Source organism: Lithobates pipiens, unplaced genomic scaffold, assembly GCF_037356315.1.
Source record: "Lithobates pipiens isolate NorthernLeopardFrog02 unplaced genomic scaffold, aLitPip1_a1.2 Scaffold_8, whole genome shotgun sequence".
NCBI classification, from domain to species: Eukaryota; Metazoa; Chordata; class Amphibia; order Anura; family Ranidae; genus Lithobates; species Lithobates pipiens.
This window is the reverse complement of record NW_027507903.1, coordinates 515,492,047-515,515,501: the sequence shown is the minus strand read 5'-3', so window position 1 is coordinate 515,515,501 and position 23,455 is coordinate 515,492,047. Positions and strand designations below refer to the sequence as shown.

Below are 23,455 nucleotides of genomic sequence, written 5' to 3'. Positions count from 1 at the left end.
TGAAGGGGTTAAATACTAGAAGCCAAGCCATTCTTCTCCTTCAATGAGTTGGGAAACAACACAGTGTACAGGGGCCATCAAAGGCCCAGAGGGATCATCTATGGCAGGGGTATGCAATTAGCAAATCGACAGTTGTTGCAGAACTACAAGTCCCATGAGGCATAGTAAGACTCTGACACCCAGGGGCATGATGGGACTTGTAGTTTTGCAACAGCTGGAGGTCCACTGATTGCATATCCCTGATCTATGGAGTAAGCTCATCCCTGTGATGCAGTGAGTGTTTCCTGTCACATAGATTTCTATGGAGAAGGACTAAGCCGTCTTTATTCCCGGACATCCAACCCACAGAATCTCCTCCGCCGCTCTCATAAACAAAGCAATCACGTGACAAGCCTTCACTTCATCATCCAGTGCCCACCCCGCATCACGTGACATTAGACGAGCTAAGTTTGCAGATTCGGCGCTCTGCTGCTATGGTTAAGTCAGTATATAAAGAGATCGGACTGCTCTTTCTTATAGAAATAATAACGTTTTATTTATGTATTTTTTAAGATGTTGGAGTTATTTAGAAGTAATTGAGAGAAAGACATTTCAATGTCTAAGCTTACAGAGGCCAGCGAATGTGCGGATGTGAATGTACAGCGGGCGAGAATTGCGCGGTTGTTTTGATCTGAGTTGGCGGACTGAATTTGATAGAGAGGACAGAGAATTTGACACCATGGACAGGCCTGCCAGGTGGGTGATGGTGGGGGGCAGTGAGTGCCCAGAGTGCTGAGCTGATCCAGGAATATCGGTGATGTGGAAGGATAGAGCTTTTGCTGTCAAATTTCATCTCTATGGGGAAGTGAAGGCAGATCTGGTTTATAGGAGAAGAGAATGAGCTTTGTATAGGTCAGTGTTTCTGAGGCTTAGTATGTACAGTGTGTGACTACACCTAGGTGTGCTCAGGACTGCAATGTACTGTACAGCTGGCCACAGACACTGGGGGGACTCGGGGACTGTGTAATGTATGTAGTGTATGGGTCACACTTATCCCGGGAAAACGGCCAGCCGTGCTAAAATATTAAATTAAACCATAGTGTGCATGTGACGCCTGCCTTGGCACATGGGACAGTGTGCAAAATAGGGAACTAGCTTGTAGAACATACAATGCCTGCCCTCTCTGGTAGTGTGCACATATGTTGGGTGTTTTAAAGCGGTTCTCCAACCTAAAGTGGAAGTTCCACTCGTCTGATCCCTCCCCCCCCCTCCAGTGCCACAATCGGCACCTTCCAGGGTGGGAGGGGGGTGCAGTTACCTGGATAATTCAGGTATCTGCACCCACTTCCGGGACAGACCGCCGTAGATGCCGCCCTCATTGTGTTCTGGGAAACACACAGTTCCCAGGACACAGCAGGGACCAGCAGAGACGCGCAGCGCGACTCGCGCAGTAGGGAACCGGGCAGTGAAGCCACAACGCTTCACTTCCCGATTCCCTGACAGAGGATGGCGGTGGGGGCAGCAGAGAGACGAGCGATCGCTTGTCATCTGCCGCCGACATCGCTGGACCCTGGGACAGGTAAGTGTCCATTTATTAAAAGTCAGCAGCTGCAATATTTGTAGCTGCTGGCTTTTAATATTTTTTTTTTTAAGGTGCAGTACCGCTTTAACATGTTGCTTGCTGCAGTAAAGCCAAAACAATATAATATCCCCACAAATTGTGTATGTATTGATAGTGCATTCATTCCCAAATAAGCAAAGTACAAGGCAGGGAGGAAGGTGGGCTGGACACAAAGCTGGTAGGAAGAATATGTCTTTGGGTTTAAAGGGATGAGGTGGCAACCCTAGCAGAAGGAGCCGGCTAGGCATCGGAGATGGTGGGCAGAAGGAGCCGGCTAGGCATCGGAGATGGTGGGCAGAAGGAGCCGGCTAGGCATCAGAGATGGTGGGCAGAAGGAGCCAGCTAGGCATCGGAGATGGTGGGCATAGAGATGGTGGGCAGAAGGAGTCGGCTGGGCATCGGAGATGGTGGGCAGAAGGAGCCGGCTGGGCATCGGAGATGGTGGGCAGAAGGAGCCGGCTGGGCATCGGAGATGGTGGGCAGAAAGAGCCGGCTGGGCATCGGAGATGGTGGGCAGGAGGAGCCGGCTGGGCACCGGAGATGGTGGGCAGGAGGAGCCGGCTGGGCACCGGAGATGGTGGGCAGGAGGAGCCGGCTGGGCACCGGAGATGGTGGGCAGGGGGAGCCGGCTGGGCACCGGAGATGGTGGGCAGGGGGAGCCGGCTGGGCACCGGAGATGGTGGGCAGGGGGAGCCGGCTGGGCACCGGAGATGGTGGGCAGGGGGAGCCGGTGTTCTGGCATATAGTGTCCGCCCCGTACTGCGCATGCGCAGTACAGAGCAGACGAAGCTTCGGAAAATTTCCGAAGCTGAACGGCGCCTGCGCCGTGAGGGGAGGTGGTAGCCCCACCATCCAAGCGGACATAGGGTTGTGAGTATTAAAGGGCCCCTCGCGGGCGAGCTTCGCTCGCCACGCTTCGGGCTCAGCCTCGCTGCGCTCGGCTCTTTTTTATTCCTACTCTATGTCCACTTGGATAGTGGGGCTAGAACCTGGACTCACGGCGCAGGCGCCGTTCATCCTCTGCAATTTTCGGAATCTGTGTTGCTGTGTACTGTGCATGCGCAGTACACAGCGGACACTATCCGATGGAGGACGTTATTAGACAAGACACCGGCAGGGCACCGGAGATGGTGGGCAGGGGGAGTCGGCTAGACGTGCATGGCCCCTGATGTCCTCCTTATCAAAGCAATGACGTCAATGGGTGTATGGATGCCAGTGGCTAGAAGGTTGTAATGGTGTACAATGAAGACCTGTGTAACAAAAAGGCAGGCTTGATCCACCTGTTGTCTTGTATACAGTTTATGAACAATTTCTAGCCATTTTGCCAAGGCACCCCAGGATGCCTGGGTACATTGATTGTCTAGCCAGCCTTTTTTTCAATCAAGCTGGTGGGCAGGAGAGGCGGGCTACACAATGGAGCTGGTAGGAAGAAGGCACCGGCTAGACAATGTAGCTGGTAAATGGGAGGGGTGGTTTTGACAAAAGAAAGAAACCAATGCAGGAGAAGCCTTTAAGTGCAGTAAGTAAAAACAGTGACATTTTATTAATACATTGCACTCACAAGCAGGGGAAGGCTTGAGGAAAAGCCTTCAGCAGCACAACATGATCGTTGTCAGTGTGGATCCTGTCAGTCCCGCTCTGTCCTGATCAGGGAGAGTAGTGAAAACTTCCTGATGTTTATGGGAACTCTATCCAGGAGGAGAACCAATACCGGCTGCTGTCAGGCTTGATCCCACCCTGCGGAATGTTGTCACACCTAAGTCTAGTGCCATGCAAGGACATGTTTTTGTGAGATTATCGCTTTCATCAGGAGGTGCATTTTGGACAACAAAGCTGCAGGAAGGGTAGGCTTTGCAGCAGAGATGATAGATGGGATGAGCAGGCTGGACAATGAAGATGGTAAGCAAGAGGGGCAGGCTGGACAAAGTAGCTGGTAGAGAGTATGGACAGATTAGATAAAAGAGGTGGTAGGCAGGAGGAGCCAGACAATGTAAACCATAGGAATAAACCATTATGAGCCATGTATGCTTGTCTGCTTCAACTAAAGCCCCATCATACTTGCTAACAGGTGTCATACAAAGCAGGAAATCAGAGAAAATCTCAGTGGTGACACAGACAGCATTGGAAACCTTACAGGGATTCTAACCTTTACTTTTTCCAGAAAGAGAAAAGTTTTGACTGGAGTTAGGCTTTCATGTATTCATTGTCTAGACTTATTTTATAATCCTTGCTGTGTTAACTCTCTTTGATTCTGGATTGATTTTTTTTTTTATCTTTCTCAGGAATAAGAAATCAGTTGATTACTCACAGTTTTTAGATCTAGAAAATGATGGTAAGTTGACTATGCCCTTTGCCGTTTTTCCTCTGATGGAACTAAATAAACAAGCTTAAAGTAGGATTCTTACTTGTTTTTTTTTTTTTTTACATTGTTTAGTTCCTGATGGTACAAAGTAGAGCTGTAAAATTGAATCATTAAAAAATCGCTATCGCGATTCAATCCCCTCTCACGATCTTAATACGGCATTTCCCTGATTCATGTCAAATGAAGAAAGAAACTTAGCCGGCAAATGTTTCTCAACAGCAATAAGGAGAATCAATGTATCTATCTTGATTCTTTTAGATCAAAGGATTGAACTTCTGTCTGTAAATGAGTGCAGTTTAGCTTAAAGCGGAGTTTCACCTAAAAGTGAAACTTCCGCTCATCTGATTCCAACCCCCCCCCCCCCCCCACACACACACACACACACACACACACACACACACACACACACACACACACACACACACACACACAATTGGCACCTTTCAGAGGGGAAGGGGTGTTTTCCCACTTCTGGGAGCCTCAGCTATTGGCGTCACGGCTGGGGCTCTCTCCTCCTTCCCCTGTCGCAGTAGGGTTCCCAGCGTGCAGCCGAAAGGCTACACTGCCAGGTACCTTTAGCCGCAGCAGCACCCGACAGCTGATGGAAACGTCCGCTGCGGTGCTGACATCGCTTGACTCCAGGACAGGTAAGTGTCCTATTATTAAAAGTCTGCAGCTGCAGTATGTGGACCTCTGCTGCTTTAAAGACTAAACCTTTTTTGACACTTGTTTACAAGTTAAAATCAGTATTTTTTTGCTAGAACGTAAACATTATATATGTGTGTGTATATGAAATATAATTTCCTGGACCTCCCCAAGTCAGACTACTATGGGTCAGCTCCGCCCCCTCTGACCCCTCCAGGACCACCTTTTTCTTAACCCATAAAGGGCGGCTGTCTGCCCACACCAGTGTTTTCTTTTCGTCCTCGCTTCGGATGCCTTTTAAAGTTTATTTGTATTTTTATTTTTTTCACCATCCATCTTGTTCGGGTTCAGTCTGTCCCGGATCAGAAGACCCCCCCCCCCCATATAGGCTGTAAATCTCCTGAGGAGGTGGGTTCCCGTGGTGCTGGGATTGTATGGTACAGTATAAATTACTGTGTATTACTGGCACAGGTCACTGGCAGTATAAATGACTGTATATACCTTCGTTGGGCAAGTGCTGGCACTCTCTCCTTCCATGTTTTTGTGTGTTCAGGCAGTGGTTTGGCTTGCTGGGACTTGTAGTTTACCACCTCCACATGTGTTCCTTTCAGGAAGCTCAGAGTTGAGCAGGTGAGGTCAGAGGTAGCTTTCTCTTTGGGTTGCTTAGCAAACACCAGAATGCTCACTGCTGATTTGCAGCAGGCTCTGTCCTCTAGGCTAATCTCAGTCTCTAGCTGATCAATCTGGTAAGCCTCCTTCCAGGACTCTCATTACTTACTGCTGTGTTACTTGTCTGTCAGAGTGTTTTTATTATCCTGTGCCTTTATCGATCTGGGGAGTTTTGCTGCCTTAGCACTAAAGATTCAGATGGAGACGTTTATTTTTATTTTTTTTAAAAGAGAGCACAGCCTCTGTGTTTTACAGAGAGAAGGGCCCAGTGTGAGCTAAACACCTGCAAAGAGGTTCCTAATCAGCATTCCAGCCTCAAAGGAGTAAAAGCGGGACTAGACATGACAAATCGCAGAGTCGCATGCAGCTGGATAGACACCTGTCTTCACAGCATTCCAGATCTCCCTCGCCCTTACCTCACTTTAGACGCTCGGACCTGAGTCAAGAGAGGTCAAGACATCAGAAAGCCTCTAGAAAGTGCAAATCCGGGCGCAGACACAGAAGAAGAGCCTCTTCTTTGGATAGGTCTTCATCGCCAGCTCAGGCAGAAGAAGGATCCTGTTGGGCCTGCTCAGCTGAGGTCATCAGAGGAAAGTGGGTATGTGCATCTTGCTTCAAGGAGGCGGCTCAGAACAATGCGGCGAAAGCCCGACAGGCTAAATCCTACATTAAGCACGCAGTCAAGGAAGGGTTAAACGGTGTTTCAAGGAATCCTCCTCATCCTGCTGTATCTTCAGCATCTACTGATTCAGATCATGTGTTTTCAGTGCGTTTAACTCTGAAGTCGATATCGATTCGGATCCATCTGAGGCTGAGATGGTCTTGATTTTTGCACTGGTTCCCCCCTTAGTGGAGGCTGTTAAGCATGCAATGAAGTGGCAGGAAGAATTGTCGCCTCCAAAGAAACAGCAGAGATACTACCCGTATTTAAAGAAATCGTTACCTTCCTTCCCATTCATTTCTGAAATTAAAGAAGTATTTGACAATGAGTGGGCGGGGCCTGAGAAGAAGCTCAATGTGCATAAGAGTATCGAAGCTGTAACCCTTGGGACACTACGCCTAAGGTGAATGCTTCATTACGTAGATTTGCCCGCCACATTCTGCTTCTGCTGGAGGATTCGGTCTCCCTTAGGGATCCTATGGATCACAGAATAAACTCAGACCTAAAAGGGTTGTATAGTTTGTCCGAAGCAGCCTGCAGGCCGGTGGTAGTGCTCACTTCTGTGGCAGCAGCACTTGGGTTGGATTCGCACCTGTGCGTTTTTGGGTGTTTTTTGCTGGGAGTGCATGTGTGTGAATCCAGCCTTAGACTGTGGGTAGTGGAGCTGGTGGATGGATTTTTAGATGAAAGTCTGGGAAGTGACAGTTCTTCTCTTTTGCAGTTTTCAAGACTACTGTAGAGTTTGGCTGAAGTGGCTGTTGACCAGGTCAGGGAGCCGGTTCAAAACATGACGGCAAAGATAATGGCTCATTCTGTCACAGCTTGCAGAACCTTATGGTTGAAGCATTGGTTGGCCGATAAGGTTTCTAAGCACTGTCTATGTTCAATTTCATTCGAAGGGAAGCTACTCTACGGGAAGACTTAGAATCAGCAATTCAGCGAGTTTCTGTCGGCAGATATAGCCTAATCCCGCAAGAAGGGAAAAAGACAACAGCAGCCCTTTCACTTTAACAAAAGATCCAAAGAAGGCTTCAGAGAGGCCAGTGCTTACAGGCAGTTTTTCAGACGGTGTAAGGGAGCCGGTTCAACCTTACAGAAACCTTGCAAGCTCAGGGCCAACTAAGCTCCTAAGGCTTCAAATAAGTCCTTCTGAAGGTGTCTCCGCTTAACCCTGTCAAGTAGAAGCAAGACTAGCCCAATTTGGGAGGTTTGGGCAGACAAATTACAGGATGCCTGGATTTTAGTAGCTGTGATTCGATCACTTCCCCCCCCCCCAGACCTTGTTCGTAGAAACTGGGCTTCCTACAGATGTTTGAGAGGATATATAGGGGAGCTGTTGGCAGCAAGGGCCATCCTTCCGGTTCCAGGGCACAAATTGGGTCAAAGAGTATGTTCCCCTCTGTTTTTGGTCCCAGAGGCTTCAGGGGGTTTCGGACCAGTTTTTGACCTCAAAGTCCTAAATTCTTACATGAAGGTTCCGGAGTCATTGGAAACAATCATTTCAGTTGTGGACTCAGGAGACTGGATGGTTTCCATTGATCTGGCGGATGCATATCTTCATGTTTCCATAGACGCATCTCACAATTGCTTTCTCAGGTTTTCCGTGGAAGGCTCTCATTTTCAATTTTAATGTCTCCCATTCGGTCTCTGCATGACTGAGAATGTTCTCAAAGCTACTGTCTGCTGTTGTCACGACTCTCAGGGGGTGCAAATGTTCCATTATCTAGACGACATGCTACTTCTGGGTCAGTCAAATGAGCTCCTTCTACTTCATGTGAATTTCACTAGCTAGTTTCGTTTGGTTGTTCAAATTTCGGAAGAGCCAGATGCATCCAACCCAAATGTTGGAGTATTTAGGAGTACAATTCCACACGGATCGGGGAGGTATTTCTCTTCCTCAGAGGAAGTCCAGGAGATCCATTCTCAGACAAAAGCAGTGCTAGCCAGGCCTTCTATGATGGTGCAGGAATGCATGCACTATCTGGGGGTTCTATCAGCCACAGTTCGAGTAGTCCCGTGGGTCAGGTGGCGCAGAAGGAAGTTTCAATGCAACTTTCTTCTTCAGTAGGATTGTCACTCCTTGTTCCAGAAAATCTATCTGCCAATTCCGATAATCTGGTCCCTGGTTTGGTGGTTAGTAGCTCGCAATCTTTCCAGTGGAGTTCCATTGAAGGCCTCAGAACCAATAGTGGTGACTACCAATGCCAGTCTGGCAGGCTGTGGGGCACACTGCCTGGGATAGCAGGTTCAAGGCCAATGGAACTTTTTGTCGGGCAAAGAGTTCAAATTTCCTGGGATTGGATGCTGTTCGACGTGCTCTTAGCGTTCCAACCTATGTTGCGAGGTCGAGCTGTCAAGATTCTTTTGGAAAACTACAGTGGCTTATGTGCCTCATCAAGGGGGCACAAGAAGTCGCCCTCTCCTTCATGTGGCATGTCAATCTTCCTATGCGCAGAGAAAAATCTTTGCTTATCTCCCAGAGCCTGGGAATGTTTTAGCAGATCACTTGAGTCAAGGCTTTAAGGATCACAATGAATAGGGCCTCAATCGATGGATCTTATAGCATTGAAGGAGAATTGTCAACTGCCTTGCTTTTTCTCTTAGACCTGGCATCCACAGGCGTTGGGTCAGGGTGCTCTGTCCAGGTCTTGGAACTTCCCCTTGGTGTATGTGTTCCTGCCGCTTCCATTGGCTCTCAAAAATCCTGCTGAAGATTCAGCGAGAAAGGATCACAGCAATAATAGTCTTACCTTACTGGCTCAGTGAGCCATGGTTCCCTCTGGCTTGGAGGATAAAAATTGGGCTCACCAATCCCACTGCCTCCTTGTCAAAATATCCTTCTGTGGAGTGGGGCCTGACAACCGAACAGGAGGAGGATGAAGTTAATAACTTGTAAGTGAGAGGGAGGCTTTAACTGGCTTGGACCTCTCGGGCCGTGTAGTGGAGACATTATTACAGGCTCGTAAGAGGTCCACAAATGTAACCTATCACCAGATCTGGAATACTACAGAAAGGGATTGAGACCTTGGATCTCCTTCAGTATCTAACATTTTGGGAGTTCATGCAGAGTGACCCTAACAGTGATCTGTTGATCCTGCCCATAAGCGTGTCTTTGATATTTTGTTGTACAGTATTTATATTTACAAAATGTTGATTAAAGAGACATTTATAGATGAAGGTGTCTTGTTTCTCAGGGAGCCTCACTTTCTGGCCACTTCCTATTTGTGACCCCCTTTTTTGCTTTGAGTCGATTAAGAGGTTGGAGATCATTCACTGTCTAGTTTGTGGTATACTCTACACACTATTTCAGTAGGCATAGTATTCTATTCATTGTTCATGATCTCTAAGGGTTAGCTTATAATTCCCTGAAGGGTCAAATACCCGCTTTGTCGGCTATGTCGTGTACAAGATATGCTCTACATTCGTTGGTGATCTGATTTTATTATTTTTTTTTTTTTTTTTTTTTTTTTATGGGCAGCCATAGAAATCAGACCTCCATGGAAATAGTTTTTTTTTTTTTTTCCCAAAAGAGGACTTTACACTAGTCTTGGGAATATGGCTGGTTCCTCTGTTTGATCAAGCTTTCTCTTGTTCATTATTTCTTTTAACAGTTTTTTTTTGTTTTTTACTAGCCGTTGCCTCGGCTAGAAGAGTCTCAGAGTTGTGCGCCTTCTCATCTAATGAACCATATTGTTTGGTGCTCCCAGACAAGATAGTCCTTAGGCCGATACCAAGCTTACTACCTAAGGTTGCCTTAAAATTTTGTATGAACTGGGAGGTCATTCTCCCAGCCTTTCCGGTGGATACAGCTGATGAGTGGAGTAGGTTAGACCTGGTCTCTGTGGTTTTCAACTTACTTGAAATGGACTAAAAGCTTTTGAAAACGAGATCAGCTGTAGTTTTTCCCAGTGGAGCCTAAAAGGGTATGCTGGCAACATCCAGACATCCAGAGTTGTGTCTTCCTGATTTGTCAAAGACCATACATATTGCATTCAAAACGCTGAACCTTCCTCCTCCAGAGATCAAAGCACATTCGACGAGGCGTATGGCAGCATACGCAAAGGTCGCCCCTGAGGTAGTTTGCAGAACAGCAAGCTGGAGTGTGCCCAACATCTTTTTATTAGGCATTACAGGCTTAATTTGGCTTGTCCGCCTGTGGAAACATTTGGCTCTATGGTTATTACGGCGGCTGTTGCCCATTAAAAATTTGAGTAGCGTTCCATTGAGGGTTTGGCTTATTTTTTGTCTTCCCTTCCTTCTTAATATTGCTTGGTACATCCCATAGTAGGCTGACATGGGGAGGTCCAGGAATAAGGGAAATTGTTATCCATACTTACCGTAATTTTTCCTTTCCTGGATCCTCCCCATGTCAGCCGGAGGATTCCCACCCAGTTTATCCGTCGCGAGGCGTTTTTTTTTTTAACACTGGTGTGGGCAGACAGCCGCCCTTTATGGGCTAAGAAAAAGGTGGTCCTGGAGGGTGCAGACCCATAGTAGGCTGACATGGGGAGGATCCAGAAAAGGAAAATTACAGTAAGTATGGATAACCGTTTTCCTTAATGTATAGAGCAGAGACCCTAGAGAATAAAATGGAGATCGTGCAGTATTTTATGTCACACTGTATTTGCGCAGCGGTCTTTCAAATGCAATTTCCTAGGAAAAAATACACTTTAATTAAAAAAAACTAAACAGTTAAGTTAGCCAAATGTATCTGTATAATGTGAAAGATGTTACACCGAGAATCTTGAGAGAATTGTGATCTTTATGCTAGAGCTGCACGATTAATCGTCAAAAACCCTCGATCTCGATTCACCGCGCCCCCTCCCCTCCCCCCCCCCCTTACGATCTCTTCCTGAGAGTAGGCGATTCTTTCATATAAACAAGTGGAGAGAATATCTGCTTAGTCAGCCGTTAAAAGACAGCATCCTGGGCAATCTGCCAAGTGTAGAACTTGAAACATTGTAACTAACACTTATGGCTTAGATCAAAGGGAAAGAACTTCTTGTGTAAACAAATAATCTGGGCAGTCTGCCAAGCTTTCAACCACCTGTAAATGCAGGAAGTTTAACCACTTAAAGCGGAGGTCCACCCTAAAGTGGACCTTCCGCTCATCGGAACCCTCCCCCCCCTCCGGTGCCACAATCGGCACCTTTCAGGGGGGAGGGGGGTGCAGTTACCTGGATAATCCAGGTAACTGCACCCACTTCCGGGATAGCTCTCTGTGGAAAGGGGCGTAACTTACGCCCCTTTCCGCAAGTGCCCGCCCCTTCCCGCAAGTGCCCCGCTGCCTGCTGGGAAACACACAGATCCCAGAGGCAGCGGGGAGCGTCCTTATTGCGCAGCGCGATTCGCGCATGCGCAGTAGGGAACCGGAAAATGAAGCCGAAAGGCTCCATTTCCTGATTCCCATACCCAAGATGGCGGCGGCAGGACCCGACAGACGACCTAGAGATCGGCTTCGGGTGCCGACATCGCGGGCGCGCTGGACAGGTAAGTGTCACTATTTTAAAAGTCAGCAGCTGCAGTATTTGTAGCTGCTGGCTTTAAAAAAAAAAAAAAAACGCGGAGTCCCGGTGGACTCCCGCTTTAAACTGTAAATCTTTTTCTTCTCTTTTTTTTTTTTTTTTTTTTCTTAGAGACCCTAGGGAATAAAATGGCAATTGCTGCAATATTTTATGTCGCACTGTATTTGCCCAGCAATTTTTTTTGTTTTAACGTGAAAGATGATACGCCATGAGAATCGTGACCTAACTTCTAAGCAAAAAAAACATGATTCTCATTTTAGCCAGAATCGTGCAGCTCTACTTTATGCTAAGCTAAAAAAAAATGCAGAATCTTGCAGCTCTAGTACAAAGTATTTTTTACTTTCTAAAACATTAGTTGTTGGACAGGGGGCCCCCTTGGTGCATGGCTGTCTGACACTACAGCTGCTTTTCTCTGTAACATCTGTCTCTGTTGTCAGCACTTGGCCGAGGCAAGCACTGAATGCAGAGGGAGGGGATGTGTGTCAACCTCACCTTCCTCTGCAGTCTTCATGTAGGTGTTTGCCTTGGGCTGGTGCTGGGGCAACAGGAAGGCGCTACCAAGCGAAGCATCCATCTCATTGCTAGTTGTGGTGTTGCTCTTTTGGCCCTTCTTATCCTGTGGGTCACAGGAGTGTAGAGCTGCCATGATGAGTCAACGTAATTGATTACGTCGACTACAAAAATACGTTGACGTGCGTGCAGGGCGTCGATGCGTCACACTGCTCCATGTCTCCTGCTCCCCTCCGTGCTGCCGTCCCCCCTGTTTTCTCCCCCTCCGTACATCTGTCCCCCTCTGTGCCGCCATCCCCCTCTGTGCATCTGTCCCCCTCTCTCTTCTCTGTGTCGCCCTCTGTGCATCTGTCCCCCTCTCTCTTCTCTGTGTCGCCCTCTGTGCATCTGTCCCCCTCTCTCTTCTCTGTGTCGCCCTCTGTGCGTTTTTCAGAATGGACAGAGTCAGTGACCTCTGTCCATTCACATAACTGAAACATTGTAACCTCCTGTGATTACGATGTCTCAGTTAATGAATGGAGAGAAGCCGCTGTCTTCTCTCCATTCATTATCAGTGCAGCAGAGGCTGCAGAGAAAGGGACTGGGGAATCTCTGTCCCCAGTCCCTTTTCCTGTCTCAAATGGGAGATGTCAGAGGTCTGTTAAGACCCCTGATATCTCACCATAGCCCCCCCCCCCACAGGGTTGATAATAAAAAATTGCAATTTAGAATAAAAAAAATTGTAAAAAATGTTATATTTTGACCGTAGATGCACTTTATGGTGAAACTGTCCTTTAAATGGTGGTGTGTATATTAAAGGTGGTAGATGGGAGGGTAAAAGGTGGAGCTGTGCTATCAAGCCTGCCTGAAAGTAATTAGCAGGAAATATGTGTATACATATTTACCTTTTTTTTTTTTTTTTTTTTTTTTTAAACAGATGAGGATTTCACCTGCTCAGTACCTGTTAGTAAAAAGTCTCGGGTGGAAACAAAGAAAGAGAAAAAAGAAAAGTCCACAAAAAAACCTACAGAGGAGACCTCATCCCCTATAAATTCACAGGGTAAAAGGTAAGTCCTTGTCATATACACATCAAGGGATGGGGAAGTCCCAGCATCCAGGTAGACCATTTCAGCAGTACTGAAAGGCACTTCTATGGGCTATCTTATGATGTTTGTCTTTTACCCCAGGCTACCCAGCAGACAGCCAATTTTCTGTTTTTTAAGGTGTAAATTGTACTTTGAGGCACCGCCCGACATTCTAATCTGATGTTTTAGGTTGTATTGACATGGACAGCAAACAAGGAGATTTTCTGGCAGTTCTTACTTGGCAACATTGTTCACACGTTAGTATAAACATTGCAGCACACATATAGCTCAGTACACCATCCATACATGTCAGTAAAGGCCTGAGCATGTGTGAATAGCAATGCCTCATGGGACATGTAGTCCTGGGCAGGAGAAGGAAGTGGCTCTACGTTTTTTTTTTTTGTTTGTTTGTTTTTTGTTTTTTTTTAGATCCTGGTCCAAACACTTTGATCTATTTTTAGGTCCTTGTTCTATTTTTAGATCCTCGTTCTATTTTTAGATCCTGGTCCAAACACTTTGATCTATTTTTAGGTCCTTGTTCTATTTTTAGATCCTTGTTCTATTTTTAGATCCTGGTCCAAAAGCTTTGTTCTATTTTTAGATCCTTGTTCTATTTTTTGATCCTAGATCCTCGTTCTATTTTTAGATCCTGGTCCAAACGCTTTGTTCTATTTTTAGATCCTTGTTCTATTTTTAGATCCTTGTTCTATTTTTAGATCCTTGTTCTATTTTTTGATCCTAGATACTCATTCTATTTTTAGATCCTGGTCCAAACACTGATCTATTTTTAGATCCTTGTTCTATGTTCTATTTTTAGATCCTTGTTCTATTGTTAGATCCTCGTTCTATTTTTAGATCCTGGTCCAAACGCTTTGTTCTATTTTTAGATCCTTGTTCTATTTTTAGAGCCTAGATCCTCGTTCTATTTTTAGATCCTGGTCCAAACACTGATCTATTTTTAGATCCTTGTTCTATATTCTATTTTTAGATCCTTGTTCTATATTCTATTTTTAGATCCTTGTTCTATGTTCTATTTTTAGATCCTTATTCTATGTTCTATTTTTAGATCCTCGTTCTATTTTTAGATCCTGGTCCAAACGCTTTGTTCTATTTTTAGATCCTTGTCTTGTTCTCTTTTTTGATCCTTGTTCTCTTTTTTGATCCTTGTTCTCTTTTTTGATCCTTGTTCTCTTTTTTGATCCTGGTCCAAACGCTTTGTTCTATTTTTAGATCCTTGTTCTATTTTTAGATCCTTGTTCTATTTTTAGATCCTGGTCCAAATGCTTTGATCTATTTTTAGATCCTTGTTCTATTGTTAGATCCTTGTTCTATTGTTAGATCCTCGTTCTCTTTTTAGATCCTGGTCCAAACGCTTTGTTCTATTTTTAGATCCTTGTTCTATTTTTAGATCCTTGTTCTATTTTTTGATCCTAGATCCTCGTTCTATTTTTAGATCCTGGTCCAAACGCTTTGTTCTATTTTTAGATCCTTGTTCTATTTTTAGATCCTTGTTCTATTTTTAGATCCTTGTTCTATTTTTTGATCCTAGATCCTCGTTCTATTTTTAGATCCTGGTCCAAACGCTTTGTTCTATTTTTAGATCCTTGTTCTATTTTTAGATCCTTGTTCTATTTTTAGATACTTGTTCTATTTTTAGATCCTTGTTCTATTTTTAGATACTTGTTCTATTTTTTGATCCTAGATACTCGTTCTATTTTTAGATCCTGGTCCAAACACTGATCTATTTTTAGATCCTTGTTCTATGTTCTATTTTTAGATCCTTGTTCTATTGTTAGATCCTCGTTCTATTTTTAGATCCTGGTCCAAACGCTTTGTTCTATTTTTAGATCCTTGTTCTATTGTTAGATCCTCGTTCTATTTTTAGATCCTGGTCCAAACGCTTTGTTCTATTTTTAGATCCTTGTTCCATTTTTAGATCCTGGTCCAAATGCTTTGATCTATTTTTAGATCCTTGTTCTATTGTTAGATCCTTGTTCTATTGTTAGATCCTCGTTCTCTTTTTAGATCCTCGTTCTCTTTTTAGATCCTCGTTCTCTTTTTAGATCCTCGTCCAAACACTTTGATCTATTTTGTAGATCCTTGTTCTAGTTTTAGATCATGGTCCAAATGCTTTGTTCTATTTTTAAATCCTTGTTCTATTTTTAGATCCTCGTCCAACCCCTGTGATTTATTTTTAGATCCTTGTTCTATGTTTTGATCCTCGTTCTTTTTTTAGATTCTAGTTCTGTTTTTAGATCTTCATTCTATTTTTAGATCCCAGTTCTATTTTTAGATCCTGGTCCAAATGCTTTGATCTATTTTTAGATCCTTGTTCTATTTTTAGATCCTGGTCCAAACGCTTTGTTCTATTTTTAGGTCCTTGTTCTATTTTTAGATCCCAGTTCTATTTTTAGATCTAGGTCCAAACGCTTTGTTCTATTTTTAGATCCTTGTTCTATTTTTAGATCCTGGTCCAAACGCTTTGTTCTATTTTTAGATCCTTGTTCTATTTTTAGATCCTTGTTCTATTTTTTGATCCTAGATCCTCGTTCTATTTTTAGATCCTGGTCCAAACACTTTGATCTATTTTTAGATCCTTGTTCTATTTTTAGATCCTGGTCCAAACACTTTGTTCTATTTTTAGATCCTTGTTCTATTTTTAGATCCTGGTCCAAACGCTTTGTTCTATTTTTAGATCCTTGTTCTATTTTTAGATCCTAGTTCTATTTTTAGATCCTGGTCCAAACGCTTTGTTCTATTTTTAGATCCTTGTTCTATTTTTAGATCCTTGTTCTATTTTTAGATCCTTGTTCTATTGTTAGATCCTCGTTCTATTTTTAGATCCTGGTCCAAACGCTTTGTTCTATTTTTAGATCCTTGTTCTATTTTTAGATCCTGGTCCAAACGCTTTGTTCTATTTTTAGATCCTTGTTCTATTTTTAGATCCTTGTTCTATTTTTAGATCCTTGTTCTATTTTTAGATCCTTGTTCTATTTTTAGATCCTTGTTCTATTTTTAGATCCTTGTTCTATTTTTTGATCCTAGATACTCGTTCTATTTTTAGATCCTGGTCCAAACACTGATCTATTTTTAGATCCTTGTTCTATGTTCTATTTTTAGATCCTTGTTCTATTGTTAGATCCTCGTTCTATTTTTAGATCCTCGTCCAAACGCTTTGTTCTATTTTTAGATCCTTGTTCTATTGTTAGATCCTCGTTCTATTTTTAGATCCTGGTCCAAACGCTTTGTTCTATTTTTAGATCCTTGTTCTATTTTTAGAGCCTAGATCCTCGTTCTATTTTTAGATCCTGGTCCAAACACTGATCTATTTTTAGATCCTTGTTCTATGTTCTATTTTTAGATCCTTGTTCTATGTTCTATTTTCAGATCCTTGTTCTATGTTCTATTTTTAGATCCTCGTTCTATTTTTAGATCCTGGTCCAAATGCTTTGTTCTATTTTTAGATCCTTGTCTTGTTCTCTTTTTTGATCCTTGTTCTCTTTTTTGATCCTTGTTCTCTTTTTTGATCCTTGTCCAAACGCTTTGTTCTATTTTTAGATCCTTGTTCTATTTTTAGATCCTGGTCCAAATGCTTTGATCTATTTTTAGATCCTTGTTCTATTGTTAGATCCTCGTTCTCTTTTTAGATCCTCGTTCTCTTTTTAGATCCTCGTCCAAACACTTTGATCTATTTTGTAGATCCTTGTTCTAGTTTTAGATCATGGTCCAAATGCTTTGTTCTATTTTTAAATCCTTGTTCTATTTTTAGATCCTCGTCCAAACACTGTGATTTATTTTTAGATCCTTGTTCTATGTTTTGATCCTTGTTCTTTTTTTAGGTTCTAGTTCTGTTTTTAGATCTTCATTCTATTTTTAGATCCCAGTTCTATTTTTAGATCCTGGTCCAAATGCTTTGATCTATTTTTAGATCCTTGTTCTATTTTTAGATCCTGGTCCAAACGCTTTGTTCTATTTTTAGATCCTTGTTCTATTTTTTGATCCTAGATCCTCGTTCTATTTTTAGATCCTGGTCCAAACACTTTGATCTATTTTTAGATCCTTGTTCTATTTTTAGATCCTGGTCCAAACGCTTTGTTCTATTTTTAGATCCTGGTCCAAACGCTTTGTTCTATTTTTAGATCCTTGTTCTATTTTTAGATCCTTGTTCTATTTTTTGATCCTAGATCCTCGTTCTATTTTTAGATCCTGGTCCAAACACTTTGATCTATTTTTAGATCCTTGTTCTATTTTTAGATCCTCGTTCTATTTTTAGATCCTGGTCCAAACGCTTTGTTCTATTTTTAGATCCTTGTCCTATTTTTAGATCCTTGTCCTATTTTTAGATCCTTGTCCTATTTTTAGTTCCTTGTTCTATTTTTAGATCCTGGTCCAAACGCTTTGTTCTATTTTTAGATCCTTGTTCTATTTTTAGATCCTTGTTCTATTTTTTGATCCTAGATCCTCGTTCTATTTTTAGATCCTGGTCCAAACACTTTGATCTATTTTTAGATCCTTGTTCTATTTTTAGATCCTAGTTCTATTTTTAGATCCTGGTCCAAACGCTTTGTTCTATTTTTAGATCCTTGTTCTATTTTTAGATCCTTGTTCTATTTTTTGATCCTAGATCCTCGTTCTATTTTTAGATCCTGGTCCAAACACTTTGATCTATTTTTAGATCCTTGTTCTATTTTTAGATCCTCGTTCTATTTTTAGATCCTGGTCCAAACGCTTTGTTCTATTTTTAGATCCTTGTTCTATTTTTAGATCCTTGTTCTATTTTTAGATCCTTGTTCTATTTTTTGATCCTAGATCCTCGTTCTATTTTTAGATCCTTGTTCTATGTTCTATTTTTAGATCCTTGTTCTGTGTTCTATTTTTAGATCCTCGTTCTATTTTTAGATCCTGGTCCAAACGCTTTGTTCTATTTTTAGATCCTTGTTCTATTTTTAGATCCTTGTTCTATTTTTTGATCCTAGATCCTCGTTCTATTTTTAGATCCTGGTCCAAACACTTTGATCTATTTTTAGATCCTTGTTCTATTTTTAGATCCTAGTTCTATTTTTAGATCCTGGTCCAAACGCTTTGTTCTATTTTTAGATCCTTGTTCTATTTTTAGATCCTTGTTCTATTTTTTGATCCTAGATCCTCGTTCTATTTTTAGATCCTGGTCCAAACACTTTGATCTATTTTTAGATCCTTGTTCTATTTTTAGATCCTCGTTCTATTTTTAGATCCTGGTCCAAACGCTTTGTTCTATTTTTAGATCCTTGTTCTATTTTTAGATCCTTGTTCTATTTTTAGATCCTTGTTCTATTTTTTGATCCTAGATCCTCGTTCTATTTTTAGATCCTGGTCCAAACACTGATCTATTTTTAGATCCTTGTTCTATGTTCTATTTTTAGATCCTTGTTCTGTGTTCTATTTTTAGATCCTCGTTCTATTTTTAGATCCTGGTCCAAACGCTTTGTTCTATTTTTAGATCCTTGTTCTATTTTTAGATCCTTGTTCTATTTTTTGATCCTAGATCCTCGTTCTATTTTTAGATCCTGGTCCAAACACTTTGATCTATTTTTAGATCCTTGTTCTATTTTTAGATCCTAGTTCTATTTTTAGATCCTGGTCCAAACGCTTTGTTCTATTTTTAGATCCTTGTTCTATTTTTAGATCCTTGTTCTATTTTTTGATCCTAGATCCTCGTTCTATTTTTAGATCCTGGTCCAAACACTGATCTATTTTTAGATCCTTGTTCTATGTTCTATTTTTAGATCCTTGTTCTGTGTTCTATTTTTAGATCCTCGTTCTATTTTTAGATCCTGGTCCAAACGCTTTGTTCTATTTTTAGGTCCTTGTTCTATTTTTAGATCCTCGTTCTATTTTTAGATCCAGGTCCAAACGCTTTGTTCTATTTTTAGATCCTTGTTCTATTTTTAGATCCTGGTCCAAAAGCTTTGTTCTATTTTTTGATCCTAGATCCTCGTTCTATTTTTAGATCCTTGTTCTATTTTTTGATCCTAGATCCTCGTTCTATTTTTAGATCCTGGTCCAAACGCTTTGTTCTATTTTTAGATCCTTGTTCTATTTTTAGATCCTGGTCCAAACGCTTTGTTCTATTTTTAGATCCTTGTTCTATTTTTAGATCCTTGTTCTATTTTTAGATCCTTGTTCTATTTTTAGATCCTTGTTCTATTTTTTGATCCTAGATCCTCGTTCTATTTTTAGATCCTGGTCCAAACACTTTGATCTATTTTTAGATCCTTGTTCTATTTTTAGATCCTCGTTCTATTTTTAGATCCTGGTCCAAACGCTTTGTTCTATTTTTAGATCCTTGTTCTATTTTTAGATCCTGGTCCAAACGCTTTGTTCTATTGTTAGATCCTTGTTCTATTTTTAGATCCTTGTTCTATTTTTAGATCCTTGTTCTATTTTTTGATCCTAGATCCTCGTTCTATTTTTAGATCCTGGTCCAAACACTTTGAACTATTTTTTGATCCTCGTTCTATTTTTAGATCCTGGTCCAAACACTGATCTATTTTTAGATCCTTGTTCTATGTTCTATTTTTAGATCCTTGGTCTATTTTTAGATCCTCGTTCTATTTTTAGATCCTGGTCCAAACGCTTTGTTCTATTTTTAGATCCTTGTTCTATTTTTAGATCCTTGTTCTATTTTTAGATCCTTGTTCTATTTTTAGATCCTTGTTCTATTTTTAGATCCTTGTTCTATTTTTAGATCCTTGTTCTATTTTTTGATCCTAGATCCTCGTTCTATTTTTAGATCCTGGTCCAAACACTGATCTATTTTTAGATCCTTGTTCTATGTTCTATTTTTAGATCCTTGTTCTATGTTCTATTTTTAGATCCTTGTTCTATGTTCTATTTTTAGATCCTTGTTCTATGTTCTATTTTTAGATCCTCGTTCTATTTTTAGATCCTGGTCCAAACGCTTTGTTCTATTTTTAGATCCTTGTTCTATTTTTAGATCCTGGTCCAAACGCTTTGTTCTATTTTTAGATCCAGGTCCAAACGCTTTGTTCTATTTTTAGATCCTTGTTCTATTTTTAGATCCTTGTTCTATTTTTTGATCCTAGATCCTCGTTCTATTTTTAGATCCTGGTCCAAACACTTTGATCTATTTTTAGATCCTTGTTCTATTTTTAGATCCTAGTTCTATTTTTAGATCCTGGTCCAAACGCTTTGTTCTATTTTTAGATCCTTGTTCTATTTTTAGATCCTTGTTCTATTTTTAGATCCTAGATCCTCGTTCTCTTTTTAGATCCTCGTTCTCTTTTTGGATCCTCGTCCAAACACTTTGATCTATATTGTAGATCCTTGTTCTAGTTTTAGATCATGGTCCAAATGCTTTGTTCTATTTTTAAATTCTTGTTCTATTTTTAGATCCTCGTCCAAACACTGTGATTTATTTTTAGATCCTTGTTCTATTTTTTGATCCTCGTTCTTTTTTTAGATTCTAGTTCTGTTTTTAGATCTTCATTCTATTTTTAGATCCCAGTTCTATTTTTAGATCCTGGTCCAAACGCTTTGTTCTATTTTTAGATCCTTGTTCTATTTTTAGATCCTTGTTCTATTTTTAGTTCCTGGTCCAAACGCTTTGTTCTATTTTTAGATTCTTGTTCTATTTTTAGATCCTTGTTCTATTTTTAGATCCTGGTCCAAACGCTTTGTTCTATTTTTAGATCCTTGTTCTATTTTTAGATCCTTGTTCTATTTTTTGATCCTAGATCCTCGTTCTATTTTTAGATCCTGGTCCAAACACTTTGATCTATTTTTAGATCCTTGTTCTATTTTTAGATCCTTGTTCTATTTTTAGATCCTCGTTCTATTTTTAGATCCTGGTCCAAACGCTTTGTTCTATTTTTAGATCCTGATCCAAACGCTTTGATCTATTTTTAGATCCTCGTTCTATTTTTAGATCCGGTCCGAACACTGTGATTTATTTTTAGATCCTTGATCTATTTTTAGATTCTAGTTCTGTTTTTAGATCTTCATTCTATTTTTAGATCCTCTTCCAAACACTTTGATCTAATTTTAGATCCTTGTTCTATTTTTAGATCCTCGTTCTGTTTGTAGATCTTTGTTCTATTTTTAGTTCCTAGTTCTAGGATCTAAAAATAGAACTAGTATCTAAAAATAGTTCTATTTTTAGATCCTCGTTCTATTTTAGATACTGGTCCAAACACTTTGGTCTATTTTTAGATCCTCGTTCTATTTGTGAATGTGAATTTGTGAGATGTGTGAAGGGTGTACTGATCTGTATGTGTTCTGCACTGTGAATACTGACATGTAGTGCAGCACACGTACAGCTCAATACACTCTTACTCCCTAACAAGAACATTCAATGAACTACTACAGCGCCATGCTTGTTCATTGAGAACTATAAGCCGACAGCAGCTAAGGCTCCCAGGACTTATACTTCGTATACAGAGCTCGGGGGGGCAGCGTGCGGCAGCTGCGACACTGGGAACATTTTACATGTTCCACCCTAAAATCGGGTGGAACATGTAACGTTTCCAAAGGTGAACTTATCCTTTAATATAAAAAGATTTATATCCCCTCCTCCACCGTTCATGTAGCTTCATGTATCGCTCCCAGTTAGGCCGCGTACACACGGGCGGACTGTTCGCCCAACCTTGTTCGGCAAACAGTTTCATCAAACAGTCCGCTCAAAATTTGCATGAGCGGACTTGCCCACACACGAGCGGACTGTTTGACGAACAAGGTTGGGCAAACAGTTCGCTCAACTTTTGAAATGAACGGACTCGCCCACGTAAGGCGGAGGCAAATCCGCCCATTTCGAGCGCGTGTACAGGTAGGCGGGGCCCGCGAAGGAGACGTCGCGGGCTCCGCCGCCTGGAATGGGCTTAAAGGGGAACCCCAACGCCGAAAAAAATCGGCGTGGGGGTTCCCCCCAAGTCCACACCAGACCCTTGTCCGAGCACGCTACCCGGCCGGCCAGGAAAGGGGGGCGAGCGAGCGCGCCCCCCCTCCTGAGCCGTACCAGGCCGCGTGCCCTCAACATGGGGGGTGCCTTGGGGAAGGGGGGGCCGCGCGGCCCCCCCACCCCAAAGCACCTTGTCCCCATGTTGATGAGGACAAGGGCCTCTTCCCGACAACCCTGGCCGTTGGTTGTCGGGGTCTGCGGGCGGGGGGCTTATCGGAATCCGGGAGCCCCCTTTAAGAAGGGGGCCCCGGATACCGGCCTCCCACCCTATGTGAATGAGTATGGGGTACAATGTACCCCTACCCATTCACCTGTGAACTAAAGTACAATAAAAAACACAACACAGAGAAAAAATATTTTATTGCACAGCTCCGGGGGTCTTCCGTCTTCGGGGGTCTTCTCGCCGGACTCCTCCGCTATGTGTGTGTAGCTCTTTTGCTAGCGGAGGAGTCCGGCTTTCTTCCTCCCCGCCGCCGGCCTCTTCTCCCGACTTCGGGGGTCTTGTCCCCCTCTTCGGTTCTTCTGCCGGGCCACCGCGCCTTCTTATAGCTCTTTTACAGGCGGTGGCCCGGTCTTCTGTCGCCGTCTTCCGTTCTTCTGTCGCCGCCTTCGGTTCTTCTGCCGGGCCACCGCGCCTTCTTGTAGCTCTTTTACAGGCGGTGGCCCGGTCTTCTGTCGCCGCTGTCGTCGCCGCCGCCGCCGCCTTCCGTTCTTGTTCTTCTTCTTGTTCTTCTTCTTCTCCTGGAGATGTTGACTCGACGAGCTCTCCGGCCGGAATGCCAGAGCCGCGCTGTGCGGTCACTTATATAGTGACAATGGGGCGGTGTCACATGGTATATGTCACATGGGTTGGTCACATGGGTTGATGTCACATGGGGACTATGACATCGTAAGGGGGCGGGGTCACCATGTGACCAACCCATGTGACATATACCATGTGACACCGCCCCATTGTCACTATATAAGTGACCGCACAGCGCGGCTCTGGCATTCCGGCCGGAGAGCTCGTCGAGTCAACATCTCCAGGAGAAGAAGAAGAACAAGAACGGAAGGCGGCGGCGGCGGCGACGACAGCGGCGACAGAAGACCGGGCCACCGCCTGTAAAAGAGCTACAAGAAGGCGCGGTGGCCCGGCAGAAGAACCGAAGGCGGCGACAGAAGAACGGAAGACGGCGACAGAAGACCGGGCCACCGCCTGTAAAAGAGCTATAAGAAGGCGCGGTGGCCCGGCAGAAGAACCGAAGAGGGGGACAAGACCCCCGAAGTCGGGAGAAGAGGCCGGCGGCGGGGAGGAAGAAAGCCGGACTCCTCCGCTAGCAAAAGAGCTACACACACATAGCGGAGGAGTCCGGCGAGAAGACCCCCGAAGACGGAAGACCCCCGGAGCTGTGCAATAAAATATTTTTTCTCTGTGTTGTGTTTTTTATTGTACTTTAGTTCACAGGTGAATGGGTAGGGGTACA

The 23,455-nt window shown here is 42.9% G+C and overlaps 1 protein-coding gene across 6 annotated transcripts in view; it reads left to right on the top strand.

The window, feature by feature from the left end:
- The first annotated feature begins 345 nt into the window (after positions 1–345).
- The window catches only part of RAD51AP1 (RAD51 associated protein 1), a 67,986-nt gene continuing 44,876 nt past the window's right edge, over positions 346–23,455 (top strand). For 2 of the 6 annotated variants that reach the window (XM_077469419.1, XM_077469418.1), the window contains exons 1-3: positions 592–735; positions 3,883–3,932; positions 12,889–13,018. In XM_077469419.1, coding sequence (XP_077325545.1) covers positions 635–735; positions 3,883–3,932; positions 12,889–13,018 — 281 coding nt within the window. In that variant the 5' untranslated portion in view covers positions 592–634. Of the gene's footprint in view, positions 482–591; positions 736–3,882; positions 3,933–12,888; positions 13,019–23,455 lie in introns of those variants that run through there. The other 4 variants (XR_013270355.1, XM_077469415.1, XM_077469417.1 and 1 more) reach the window with 3 other exon arrangements.